Source organism: Mugil cephalus, chromosome 3 (assembly GCF_022458985.1).
Source record: "Mugil cephalus isolate CIBA_MC_2020 chromosome 3, CIBA_Mcephalus_1.1, whole genome shotgun sequence".
Classification (NCBI taxonomy): domain Eukaryota; kingdom Metazoa; phylum Chordata; class Actinopteri; order Mugiliformes; family Mugilidae; genus Mugil; species Mugil cephalus.
The window spans coordinates 23,891,437-23,905,781 of NC_061772.1; the positions used below are offsets into that span (position 1 = coordinate 23,891,437).

General features: G+C 41.9%; 1 protein-coding gene across 2 annotated transcripts; it reads right to left on the reverse strand.

Annotated features, from left to right (window-relative positions):
* Positions 1 to 2,477: 2,477 nt before the first annotated feature.
* Positions 2,478 to 14,293, reverse strand: LOC125005002 (coiled-coil domain-containing protein 81-like). Of its 2 annotated transcripts, none has more exons than XM_047579894.1 (16): positions 13,736 to 14,293; positions 13,541 to 13,602; positions 13,233 to 13,386; positions 12,037 to 12,221; positions 11,886 to 11,960; positions 11,625 to 11,796; positions 10,957 to 11,044; positions 9,655 to 9,748; positions 9,379 to 9,525; positions 7,615 to 7,713; positions 6,772 to 6,941; positions 6,609 to 6,687; positions 5,063 to 5,176; positions 4,791 to 4,900; positions 4,584 to 4,709; positions 2,478 to 3,049 (listed from the first exon to the last, which is right to left on the reverse strand). In XM_047579894.1, exons 1-16 carry the CDS (start codon positions 13,809 to 13,811, stop codon positions 2,911 to 2,913), a joined length of 1,890 nt encoding a protein of 629 aa, XP_047435850.1. In that variant the 5' UTR covers positions 13,812 to 14,293; the 3' UTR covers positions 2,478 to 2,910. The 2 variants fall into 2 exon arrangements, with proteins under 2 accessions (XP_047435850.1, XP_047435849.1); XM_047579893.1 differs by having other exon boundaries at positions 11,589 to 11,796.
* Positions 14,294 to 14,345: the final 52 nt, after the last annotated feature.

Here is a 14,345-nt window from a genome sequence, read left to right on the forward strand (position 1 = left end):
GAATTTGGAGGCCAGGTCAACGCCTTGTGTTGTTTTTCATGTTTTTTTTGTTTTTTTGTGTGGGGGTCTGTGATAGCCTGCTGCCATCAAAGAGTATCGTTGCTATGGGGTGGGGGTGCATGGTCTGATCTAGGTGGGTGGTACATGTCTAAATAACACATGAATGCCAGATCCAAACGTTACCAGCAGAACATTGTATTGTCTGAAGATGGTCAAAGTTATTTACTTCTCCTCTCAGTGGTTTTAATGTTGTGGCAGATCGGTGTATACCCCCCAAGGCAACCCAACTCAGAGTGTTTAGTAAAAATTGTAAAGATTTCATTGTTGGTCTGTTACTGGTGGCGTATCTCTTTTCTGTGGAGATACAGTATGTGAAGAACACATTTCTTGTGTCGCCACGCAACCTATATGCAACAACACACATCCATCTCTTTATCAAGCTGTAAACTAATCAGCCACATTTTATGGGACAATTTCTGTGCATCTGTTTCAGTACAAAGACCGTTAATGAGTTCATTAAGGCAGTTTTGGCTTTACAGAAGACTGGGACTACAGCCAGGAGAATGCTGTCGAGATCTTGCTAAACAACATTTATCATCCATAGATCCTCCCATATCAGAGGCTCATATCTTCTTTCATCCGTCTCTTGTTTTGTTTTCCTTACTTTTATCTTTGCTCCAATTGGTTTTCAGCCCATGATGATTTATGATAGAAACCATAACTATTTCCAAAGATTTATGTTTTCTTACGCCTATCCTCGCAGACTCGAGTCCCCCATCGCTTGCTGGGTTCAGATACAGGACAACTAGCCTCCATGTTTCATTTCCACTTTCCACTTCCGCAGACACTGTCACACTTCTGCACTGTTCAACAGTGTTATTGTTTGGAGTGTAAGCCCTTTTACAGGCAACGAATAAATTCATTTAAATCACCTGCTCACATGGTCTTATCTTTAGATTCCACTCTGTTCTAAACAGTCATGCACATAACATACCGTATGACATGATTGAGTGTGCAGAGTTGTGTAAGCGGAGTATCTCAGCCAAATCTGGAGGAGCGTTGTTTCACTTTGTGTTGCATCCACTGTTGGCAGTTGAACTGACACTAAAAAAAAGTACGATCTTCTTCGCTGAATATAAGTATTTCTGCCTCTGCGCTAACAGTGATTAGCTTCTCTAAACTCATAAATAAACAGTCTCACGTTAAACACCATGACTTTCTGTATTACTTGCTTTATTTGTCATTATACATGTACTGTACAACGGAATTACATGGTTGGATGGTCCTGGCTCTCAGTTTCTGGGGAGAAACCGGAGTACCCAGAGAAAACCCATGGACATGGAGAACATGCACACACATCCACACAGAAAGGGATTCGAAAGCAGGACCTTCTTGCTGTGAAGCACCAGTGCTGCTCAAAACAAGCATTCCTCCCTGTCAGGGAATCGAACCCCGGTTTTCCACATGACAGGCAGAGATACTGTCCACTATACTAAATAAGTTAAAAGGGGATCCCTAGAAAGGCTGCTGCAGTCACCTACGCTACCGTCTTTGAAAACAGACCAGGAGGTAAATCAAGTTATGTTTGCAGTTGGTTGCCAGGCAACAGAAATGACATGCTAATTGATTGCTGAGGTAGAATTACGTCTGTTTCTCGTTTGTTCTATTTTCAGCCAAGTCGCTGGCGAGTTCAGTGGCTTTACGTTGCTGTGAGGCGGTTCGTTGTTGTGCTGTATGTTGTGGTTACCACCACGCTTAAAGTCGTCAGTTCCGGGAGGCTTTACCTGTGACGCTTCTAGATGATTGTAGTGTGTTGCCTGGTGGTTGCAGGATTGAGTGAGTTGACATCAGCCAACATAAAAATGTAATTCATACACAAACTTCCAGATCCAGACTGAGCCCACGACACCGCCTTCTACCTAGTTCTATGAAATGTTAAGAATCTCAAGCACTCCAGCAAAATATCATTCATCTGCTGGTTACTTTGTGATTGTTACAATAACAAATAAACTAGCTGCCACTGTTGTAAAATCTCGTGAGTATCACAGACCATTATCCAATGTTTTGGCATCTGTAATGCTCAAGGATCTGTTAATGGATTTCCTGCACTGTGTTTTATTGTCTCACCGGCACTTTAAACATCACACACCCTGTTTTACTGCGGAGTTGTTTGCCATGTGAATCCATAAAAAGAGCACAGCTGTGATTCTCGTGTTATTCACTGGACACAACGACAAACGGTATGTCTCGAATAAGAGCTGTTGGCTTGGGACAGTGCTGATGATGCAGCCTCATCCTCTAATACAAACCTTGCCTTAAAAACCTGTAAATTTCTCTTATTTTATTTTATTTTTCTTGTGTTTTTTTAAGAGTGTTTACTTTTATGTGCAACAAAGCTGTGACAAAATCATTTCCCTCATGGATCATTAAAGTCTTAAGTATTTGATGGGGGGGTTTGCGTGTATGAAATGCATCTGTTTCCTTCCAATTCTTGATTTTATTTGGTGAAAAATGAATGAGCTTGACAGAAAAGGTTTGGTAACTGCGGGGCTAGGGGATGCACGATGTCAATCCTCACAAAAATCGTTACACAAAGGAAGTGTTTGTCTAAACCATCTGCAAGTCTGAAAAGACGAACTACACCATTTTATTGTTGTGTTTGATTTTTGTGCCACGCAAACGTGAGACACACATGCAAAAAAAATAACTCCAGAAAATCAAACAATCATGAACTCCAAGGACTAATTCAGGAAAGGAGTAATTTAAAAAGTAAAATTTTCACCTATTACACACCACTGCACTAAAATATGCTCATATTTGGATCTTTAGAGCTGATGAGTTAAAACAGAGAGGTCTTGTCTAAGCTGTGAGGTATCGAAGTTCAGGTGCTGCCGTCGGCTTCCCTCATTATCAGATCATGAACTGGGAGCCAGCGAAGTAATGAGAGTCTTTCCAGATGTTGGTCTCCCCACAGTTGGTGGTCCTCCTCTTACACTGGCAGCAGCGCCTGTACTCTGCAAGCTTATCTACCAGGAGCTGATCAGCAGACCTGAGCACAAAGATGCGTGAGATAAGAATGGATGAAGAATGCATCAGCGTAAATGATGGAGACATTTTTCAGTTTTATCTTTGACATTCAAGAGATAAACACCTGCTTGTTTCTATTTAATCCCGAGAACCACGCTCGCTTGCCACTTTATTAGGTACACACTGTTCAATTGCTTGTTAGCACAAATAGCTAATCGGCCAATCGCATGGCTGCAATTCAGTGCATTTAGGCATGTAGAGGTGATCAAGACAACTTGCTGAAGTTCAAACCAAGCATCGCAATGGGAAAGAAAGGGGATTTAAGTGACTTTGAACGTGGTATGGTTGTTGGTAGCCAGACGGGCTGGTCTGAGTATTTCAGAAACTGCTGATCTACTAGGATTTTCATGCATGCAGAATACCATCTCTGAAATCACAACACGTGGAACCTTGAAGAAGATGGGCTACAGCAGCAGAAGACCACACTGGGGGCCACTCATGTCAGCTAAGAACAGGAGCCAGAGACTGCAGTTGACACAGACTCACCAACACTGGAATTAGAAGATTGGAAAAACGTTGCCTGGTCTGACGAGTCTCGATTTCAACTGCAACATTCAGATGGCAGGGTCAGAATTTGGTGTAAACAACCTTCCAGCAGGATAATGCACCATGTCACAAAGCTCATATCATCTCAAACTGGTTCCTTGAACGTGACAATGAGTTCACTGTACTCCAATGGCCTCCCCAGTCACCAGATCTCAATCCAATGGAGGAGCCTCTGGGATGTGGTGGAACGGGAGATTCTCATCATAGATATGCAGCTGACAAATCTGCAGCAACTGTGTGATGCTATCATGTCAACATGGACCAAAATCTCTGAGGAATATTTCCAACACCTTGTTGAAAGTATGAAACGAATACTCAAGGTAGTTCTGAAAGCCGAACTAGCAAGGTGTACCTAATAAAGTGGCCGGTGAGTGTAAATTTCCTGTCATATTGTGAAAAGAAGTAATAAAAGTCAAACCTCAAACAGAAGAATGTGAATAGAAAAAAACATGACTACATTTCTATTTTAGCTTTGAACTCAAAATGCTCCGCCTGTTACTGGATCTGATGTTTATCTGCTGTTACTCATCAGTTCATATGACTAAATGTTGACTAAATTTAGCCATGACTAAATTTAGTCATGGCTAAATGTAAACATTTAGTGATGTAAACATTAGTGATGATCCATTTGATTAATCAGTTTCCATTAAACCTTGGATTTACAAACTTCCACATACTACTGACTCATTAAACAACAGACTGCACAGTTAGTGTGTGACTGGTGAACATCTAAAGTTAAGTTCCTCGGTAGATGGTAGAATACTAAGCAGAGCTAAAAGTGACTTTCTCACCAGAGGAGGGCCAGACACTGAACTCTGAGTCAATACTAGCGTTTGTTTTTTAAGTTCTAGACAAGAAAATGATTCACAGGTGCTACAGTTTGTCTGTAACCAGAATTCATAAATAATAAAAAATCTCAAGCGACTCAAGGTGCCCCTGCAGCTACACACCTCATGAAGCGCCTCTCCTCCTCCTCTCGCTTGTGTTTTAGCTCTGTGCTGCGACTCCACTCTTCCTCCAGTGACTTACTGATGTCTCTCTTCTTCTCAAAGCGATTAATGCGGTCCAGTATCAACCTGAGCAGAAAAAGAATTAGACCAGGCTGCTGTCTTTCTGTTTCCTCACACCTTCAAGGTTATACATTTACTAATGCTCACTCCATTTTGTTGTGTCTGAGCATTTCTCTTTCTTTCTGCCGCTGCAGCTGGCGACTGTGCACTTCTTCCTTCTTCCTCTGGGTGGCAGCGCTGAAATTCTCCTGCAAGAGCTGCGGTCACACAAAACACGAAACGTTTGAAGCAGGCCGATTTAGGCATGCAGCGACAGGCCTGACAGTGTCTGTGTCTGTCTGGCTTTGATAATTGTTGTTTTTGCAGAACGCATGCAACGTTTGGACGTTTTACAGACAAAAGTGAGAAACACAGGAAACCTTTTGTGCTCTCTCCCGGCTCTCTGTGTTGCTGGCTGCTGTCTCACAGCGGTTCAGCGTGAGTTTGTCTGTCTGGCACTCGGCAGCAGGTTCCATGCACTTCTTGTCCTCCACCTAAGAGAAAATCACTCAGGCTTATTTAAGATGCAGGGTTTCTGTGAGGATGTGGAGTTTGCGATAACAACACAGGTTGTTCTTTTGCAGATGGAGGTGGATCCTAACTGACAGGATGGGTGGGAGCTGTGTTTCTTTAACCTTCGACCTTCCTTTGGACATTCATAGTCTTGCGTTGAAGCTGAGAACTCTAACCACAAACTATATGTTAACCAGAATATACTAAAAGAAATGTCAGGTTGTCACTTCATTAAATGTTGACATTTTCATAGTGTACTTTTTTGCACGAAAACAAAGTGGAAAGTTGTTGGTGTTCATAGATTGTTATGCCATTACGTTACTGGTCCAGCCTGCTTGAGATCAAATTGGACTATATGTGGCTCCTGACCTAAAGAAAAGTTAAAGTAAGTCTTAGTAAAGTCTTAATAATACTAATATAGTAACTTGTTGTGCAAATTATGATGAATATTCTTTAATAAGAATGTTAGAAACTGCGCAACATTTTCTAATAAATAATATGATCAGTTATGAATACGACACTCAACAGTGCCAGTAATGACTCATTATTTGTTATTGCTCAGTCTATAGATTATATAGTTATTAAGTAGTCCCTCATTATGTCCTGATAATAACCGGCAGCAATTGGAGAGATGAATGAGATGATATCAGTGTAGCAGCCAATGATTGAGCCAATTTAATGCGTATTCAGTTTCACTGACACTAATCAAATTATTACATAACAACTCATTAAATACACTAGAGTCTCCCTGTGTGTTCTCTTGTAACTCATCAGTATATGAGTTACAAGTACTTGAGTCAGTTTTCGAGACCTACTTGTGAACTATTAACTGTTAATTATGACGTTATCTTTGATTTGTTCCTCGTTAAGAAAGAAAATAACCCGTTTTCAACTGCTGTGCGGACACTACATTATAAAAACAGCCTAATGCAATCACTTCATTAACAGACCAGTCTAATCTGAAAATCTGTTAAATAGGGAAATATTAGCCCCTAATAACCTCCAGTTGTTGGTGTCTGGATGATGATACAGAAACATGGTGGTGGCTAACATTTATATGAATTCATTGTTGTCAATGAAGTCAGGGACAGATGTCTTCTTCTTCTTCTTTTATATTTCCGACATATTAGCTGCTCCATAGCCGCCAGAACCACTCTGCACATTTCAAACACAAACATCTGGCCAAACAGTTTTATTTGGTGTCCATCTATGCTGGTAGATTAAAATTTCTAATTGGAATGATTTTAATCTAGAACATGAAATGTTGTTCATGTAAACCAGTGGTTGAAATATAATAAATCTCAAATGAGTCCTTTTATTATTCTGAAGCTGTTCTATCATAAAACGCAAACCTATTTTCACTGCCATCCTCTGCCGTTATTGAGTCTGATATTCTAAAAAGTGTTTTCTTGCCTGAGTGTCCAGAGCCTTTTTGTAATGTGAAGTTTTCTCCTGTTTCTGCTGGAGCTGCTGAGCCTTTTTCAAAGCTATCCTAAAACACACAGAGGGGCGCTCTAGTTACCACATGCGATCTTCAAATAAAAATCAAATAAAAGTTGAAATCCCCGTCACTCACTCCTGGACCAGCTGGACCTGGTCTAAGCGCTCCATGAGAAGACGGCTGTGCTGGTCCTGAGCCTCGTGTTTCTGTCGGCTCCCTATCTGGCTCTGGAGGTCGCTCTTGTATCGATGCTGCTGAATCCTCCTGGGGGGTGTGAGGGGTCGGGCCGGGAAGATGAATGAGTTCTAAACACGACAGAGTAGAATTATTACTAAAGATGTGCATAGAGTGACAGGAATAGTTTTTTAAGTCAAGGGTCTCCTAATCTGATGGAGAGATTAAGTAGGGACTCCCCTAACTATTATATGTGTTTTTTATTGAATTGTGCTATTTATAAATATACATTATAATTATAATTTTTCATTCAATATTAAGCTCTTATCGCTTTACTAAAATATGTTGGATTCATGTTAATGTGTATTTTTTTAAAAACTTAATTCGTAGGAGGAAACTAAACAAATATATAAAAAAGTTTAATCAACCAAAGATTTGCAGTACCTAGGGTTGAGGACCCCCTATTGAAGACCTATGTTTTAAGCAGTCATAAGTATTGACTAATGATTCTATATGAAGCGCTTGTATGTTCGTCACATTTTCTCGCGTTTTCCATGAAACACGTGGGGGCTTTACTGTGAAGTGGTCGAGGGAAATGCAGAGCTCTAAGCCTGGTTAGTCATCAAAATCATGGGTTGCACTGTGACAATTACCAAATGTCAACTTCCCCAAGAATATTAGAATTACCACATCCGTAATCAACCGCAGTGACCACACGAATTTGGGAAATTAAATCAAAAAGGATGTAAATCTCCGTCAGGTCAGTGCTTACTTGTAAAATAAATTTAACAGAATTCCACTCACAGGGTACGCAGAAAAGTGTGCGTTGACTTTTTTCTCTGACATTTTCAGATTGAACGAGGCAACGTGCTTCGCATGCTCCCGTTGGTCCTTCACCTTTGCCTGCAGGAAAAAGAAAAACTGGAAAAACACTGATGGCAGGATATATAGATTAAAATACAGGTATAACTTTTTTCCATAGTGCTGTGTTTTTGGTCTGTAAATACCCATTGATGATGATGATGTTCTGATCTGCAGGTGTTTCTTTTGTTTTGTTTTTTTAACCCTCGTATGGTCTTCACTTTTAGGACCCTCTGGTGTCCCTCGGGTCAAATTGACCCTGGACACATTTGGGGTGTTAAAAACAATTCTAATATAAAATTTTACTTCATAAAGCATTAACATATATTGTCTTTATCTCAATTTCAAACAATTGAAATAACATACATCTTTAATGATTGCAATCAGTCTCCACTAGAACACAATTAACAATGGAAGCGTGACTACTCTTTTTATCATGAGGTGGGCATTGTAGTCAAGTATGACCACTGGCTTACGGTCCACACTATGACTTTTTGCTCCATCCCTGTGTAGAGTGCTCATGTGCACCACATTTTGTACCTTTTTTGTACCTTTTTTTTTGGTATGTAAGATACCAGGGCAGTGTTGACTGTGAACATGAAGTTGGAGGAATGGACTGGCATTTTCTTCACAGTTTGAACCTCAGGTGGAAGCTCCGTCCTATTTTTCTGGACTGTTCCAACCATTGTAAGCTTTCGAGAAGCTCCTGTCCCAGACTGTACGATGTAAAAGAAATTGTCACAGGTAATGTTGTGGCCACTGAGGCCTTGTGACGTATCTAGCACCACTCGTGTCCCCGGGTTTCTTTCAGCGGTTCCTCCTTGCGGCTTCCCTGTATGAATTTGCATGTACCATGCGTAAGATGACACAGCATCACAGGCAGCCCAGATTTTGCTGGTTTTGAGGGCATATACTGCCTGAAAGGGGAGCGGCCTCTCAACCCCACAAGCCGTTCGTCCACAGTTACGTAGGGCCCAGGGTTATAAAGACAGGGAAGCCGGTCCACCCACTGGTCCCACACAGTGGGAATTGCTGCCAACTTGTCCCCCCACGGTCTAACAGGTCTTGATTCCCGGTTGTCAAATCTGAATACACGGAAGCTCTTCAGAGACATTGTGGCTCTAAAAATTGCTGTGTGTGTGTGTGTGTGTCTGTGTGGGCATGTTTTTGTGTGTCTCTGTGTATGCGGGTCAAAATGACCCGAAGACCACATGAAGGATGTAAATGTGTGGGGTATAGTAGCATGTGTGCTATTTTGCTTTTGTTTCTTTATACATCACAGAAAATCGGCCAAGGCCATTAAGTTTCAGGTAGAAAAAATGTATACTTGTACCATTTTTCAATTTCAATTTGACCCAAATACCATACAAAGGTTAATCATGTTACACATCCCATGCTCATTTCCCACTGCTGTAAAGAGGAAGAAGTGGGCCCAAACCAGTGGGTCGTTTCCTTTTATTTTTCATCTGTTCCCTCTGCTGCCTGTGGATTCAACGTCATTTCCCCCGCTCAGTTAGCCATATTTACTCGGAGGTTGAGTATTAGTACTTGATTTTCCAGTTAAATGGGATAAAGTGGTCCCCTCAGTCATCGAGTCAAAACAGAAGTGATCATAGTTTTGCTTTGTCTTTATAGAGAATGATGTGGCTCAAATGAGGCATGTTAACATTAAATATTAAATTCTGTGGAAAATGTTCATCAGCCCACCTGTTCCTCCTCCATGTACCGGGCGTCTCTCAGTTGTTCTTCAAGCAGTAAGAGTTTCTCCTGAGCTTTCTCTTCTGCCTGCTGCTGCTCCCTCAGGTACACGGGGACGTTTCTTTGGGCCCTCTGCATACACAGGTAGCACAGCTCCTATACGGGGTCCACAGGAAGGGCACGTGAATGATGATGACGACGCCTTCTGTATGTACAACTCGGGATCAGTTTGTTACATGTTCAAGTGGTGTCGTCTCAGTTCGGTAAATTCATAAGTGAAATTACTTGTCCAGCTCGGGTGTGGCCAGAGCAGCTTGGACTCGGGAAGCGTTCCTCCAGCTTGAGGGGCTCCCCTTTGGTTGAACTGGCGGTGGTGGGTCTGAAAGTGGAACCACACAATATGCTGTGTAAATCGATCAGCCGTTAACATTATGACCACCTTCCTAATATTGTGTAGGTCTCCCTTGTGCCTCCGAAACAGTTACAGTTATTCATCAGCTAACGGACATGGACCTTCTGAGGGGGTCCTGTGGTGTCTGGATGTTGTTACTGGTGGGGCAGGGTCTTTAGCTCTGTTATGGGTTGAGGTGAGGGGCCTCTGTGGATCATCCCACAGATACTTGATCAGTTTGTGAATTTGGAGGCCAGGTCAACAGCTTGTGCTGTTCTCCATGTTCTTGGTGTTGTTGCTAAACCGTTTTTGTGTGAGTCTGTGTGTGTCTATGGGGTGGGGGGGGTCTGGTTTGGTCCAGGTGGGTGCTACATGTCTAAGTAACATCCACACGAAGACCATTTCCAAAAGTTTCCCAGCAGAACACTGAATTGTCACATGATGGTCAATGTTATTTACTTCTCCTGTCAGTGGTCGTAATGTTATGCCTGATCAGTGTGTTATTTTATTGTCTTTGTGATAAAATACTGAATATTGATATTTCATTATAACAGTGTGGTGTCTGCATGATACACAATAAAAAAATACATATATTTATTTATTACAACATAAACTTTGAATTATGGAACAATGTAAAAAAAAATCTTATTGTAATCATCAATATAAATAGTTGTACAGGGGCTGTTTTTGTAAAACTCTTAACATGCGTTAATACTTCTTTGAGAATATCTAAGCAGAATCTATGTGTCCTTAACCATACGCTGCTTTAACGTGGCATATTTCCCCACTGGGGGGCAGAGAGTCTTCTTAGATTAAATTCAAATTTAAACAGACTGGTGTTGCTTCTTGTCCTCTTTTTAATCGTGGGGGGAATTTCTTACCATTTACCCTGATTATAGGTGTATGTGTGTGGCAGCCAACAGTGCATGGAGGTAATGACAGAGGAGCAATCTGGCCCACAGGTAGTTGTGCATCATTGATGGAGCTGGAAACTACCTCTGGATTATAGAAACAAAGTGAGACCACCTCGGAGTTCTCAGCTCTCACTGACTCATCCATCGGCAAACAACGGCTCAATACGCTGCAAACTGAACCCATCCATAGTGTGTGTGTGTGTGTGTGTGTGTGCGTGTGCGTGTGTGTGTGCCAGTGCCAGTCTGCTCATGTGTGTTTTTGTGTCTTTGTGTGTGGGGTACTTGTGTGTCTCCACGGGAGGCCCGACAGTTTTCATCTTGGCAGGCTGCAGTGTCTGATGGGATTTCGATTCTCTCCTTGGTTGAATTTCTGTTGAGATACAGAGCACTCAGAGTTAAAATAATTTTACACCTGCTGCTCTCGGTTTCTTTTCTTCAGAACTGTTATCGCTGAGTCACTGTTCACTCTGTAACACTTATCTGCATCTCTGTCACACTCTATTGACTCTGCTTGGATACAAATGAGTCACAAAGTTGACTGTACTTTTTGTTGGAAGAAATGCTTGAGTAGTTGTTATTGTATTCTGGTGAGAACAGGTTCTCACCTTTAAACTGTGGGTGTAACCAGTTCATCTTCACATGCTACAACACAGCTTCTATGTAGTAACTGGAAATAGTTGGCATTATGGGAAATACAGTTTAATCTTTGCTTTTTTTGTACATGTTGGGCAACAAAACAGCAGGAAATTGGTTAAATGTATTTTTTTTTTTTTTAATCTTCCTCCAACAGCTATGACTATTGCTTATAAGAGAATTTACATTATGTCTAACGCGTCAAATGTACTTCAGCTTCTGCAGCTCCTCATGATAAGGAACACATGTCGTTTAGGTTTGAGTAACGAGCAAACTCCAACCCTGATTGTTAGGGCTAGTGCACAAGACTCTTTCACCTCCAGCGTTCCTCTGGTCTGCACCCGGTGACAAGTCCTGTCCGTCTTTGTCGCCAGCTCTGTTGTCCGGCTTAGGGGAGTAGACAGTTGGCAGGGTGACGGGGTTGGCAGTCTCTGGCCTTTGCAGCCTGGATAGTCCACCGGAGAGTAAAGAGACACTGCTCCCAGGTCTCTAGAGGGGCAAATATGAATATATACTGGTCGTTCATTACATACTTTAACATGAAAACACACTTTGTTTGCCTCTTTTTTTAAACTCACATTCTTAAAAGCCATCAGCAGCCTACCGGTTCCATCCATGGCAGTGATAAAATCTCTGTTGAATTTCATGTGGACCTTCAAAGCACATCAAACCACATTAGATTTGCTGCTATAAATGTGAATCACAGCATACGTATGAGCAGTTGGCAACCTTGTTGTTCTTAAATGCCAGAACGCCAATCCCCTCGAAGTTGAGGAACACGTGTTTATCAGAGGCCAAAGCCCTGAAGAGCAGACGTAGAGTTTCTCTGACGCAACCCTCCGCCACGTCTCGACTGAAAGGAGTGTCCTGCGATACAGCTGCAAAGTTCATTTGCACCACTGGAAGGTGTGTTGCTGCAACGAACATGTTTTACTTTCATCAGCACAACATGACTATCATCATTTTACGGTAAGCACAATGAGTTTGTCATCAAGCCAGTATAAAATCCGCCTGAATATTTGAAATCCTTATGCGGTACATTTAAACTTTACTACAGTCTTACTCTGCCTGTGAGCTGGATTGTTTGTGATCATGTTTGTGATTGATGTCCATCATACGTTGACAATCACGGGTTTTCTGTTCATTCATCATCATTTTTTTCTGCACATGACATGACGAGTCATGTCCAGAGAATTTTGCGTTTTTCGTCATTTGGCCGCACGTCCCCTCGATCTCATGTAGTGACACGTGGTCAGGAACGAATGCATCAGTGTTATTTCAGGTAGGAAGTGATTTGACATTCAGCAGGATTTTGCAGCTCAAGCGATTTAGCAGATTTTGAACTGGTCCCTCCGAAGCTACAAAAGTTACTTACTCCCCAGGACCTGGGGACCTTGAGGTATATTTGCTGGAGTTTCCCTAAATTCAGAGGGTGTGTAACTCATAAACTGTCATATCATCATAATGTGCATAGTAATGTGTCTCTTAGGTTTAAAGATTGATGTTAGCCCAGAATCTCAGCGGCCTTTTCCAGAGAGTCTTACTAATAAATTAAGGCGGCCTAAAGAGACGATTATGAACAATCTGGCCCTACCTACAAATGACAGATTGTTGACAGCTCACAAATCCTTTAAGGCAACGTTTTTCAGGCCAAGGACTCCCAAACTGATGAAGAGATTAAGTCGGAACCCTCTACCTACAAGTGATTATCCAAAAATGGCTTGAATAAGGTCAGCTGGACTTGTAGATATACTACTAGTTATTATCATTTCGTATTCAATATTAAGCTAGCGTGTAATATGAGGCCTCGTGATTGGCTCAGCAGCGATAGGGGCGGGGCCTACCCTGCACAGGAAGCTTAGACTGAGTGCTGACTGAAAAAAATGATGTCTTCTGCCTCCAATGTGCGATCAACAAAAACTCACCTGTAGCCAGCGGTCTGGTCTGCTTTAACCCTAGAGACTGGACCAGTCTCCCAGCGAGGAGGAAAATGGGTCGTTGGATTATTGTGAACTTGTGACCAATGTCCAACCTCTGCTGGGAGAAGGTGAAGGTCCCCAGTCCTGTCATGTGGACCCCCTGGGAGTGTAGATCAATCAGTTCATAGATAGACAGTAAATAATTAGATAAGATGGATAGATGGATAGATAGATAGATAGATAGATAGATAGATAGATAGATAGATAGATAGATAGATAGATAGATAGATAGATAGATAGATAGATGGACTAACCCGTTGTAAGGTCAGCTGTCGTCCTATGTAAGCAGACACATCTGCCCAAATATTTTCAATGTCTGGGTAAAAAATAAATAAATAATAATAAGGAATAGACTTTGGTTATAGACACAAGGATGTGTCATTGATGAGGACTTAAAACTGCGTACATGACACAAATCACGTACATCTGAATAAAGTTACACAACTTACCGTTTTTAGATAACTGTGAGAGAACCGGTAATGACTGTCCGTCTCCATCTGACACCAACCGCAGCATGTCAGTCATCTCCAATCCAACCGGAGGGAAATCAATCCTCCTCGCTGGATGAAGCCCTTTATTATTATTTTTATTTTTATTTTTTTTATTATTATTTTTTTTCTAAGCTCTAAATCAGCCGTCTCCTCTGCTCCTTTGCCGCAGATTCCGGAGACCAAGCGCAGCACCAGACAGACGCGGTTGTCCTTAGCGATGCACCCCCGCTGTGAACTCACAGAGCCGGTTATCCAGAGCGCAGCGGGAGGAGCCAACTACATAGTAAATGCATCTAGTATGTAAACGCCCCTGATAATCATCTTAATTATGCTTGTGAAATCGATTTCATGTCAATGATTGCTCTGTGGGAAAAAGAACTTAGAGGAGTTTTAAGTTGCTATAATATATTACTTATTCATGCATCCATAAATCCATCCCCTGTATTGTGATCGGACCAGGGCCTTATTTTCAAGTCGAGTTTAAGTTCATATCGGCCAAAATAGCACAAATTTAGGAAACGCCTACAGCACAAACCCCCCCCCCCCCCCCCCCCCCCCCCCCCCCCCC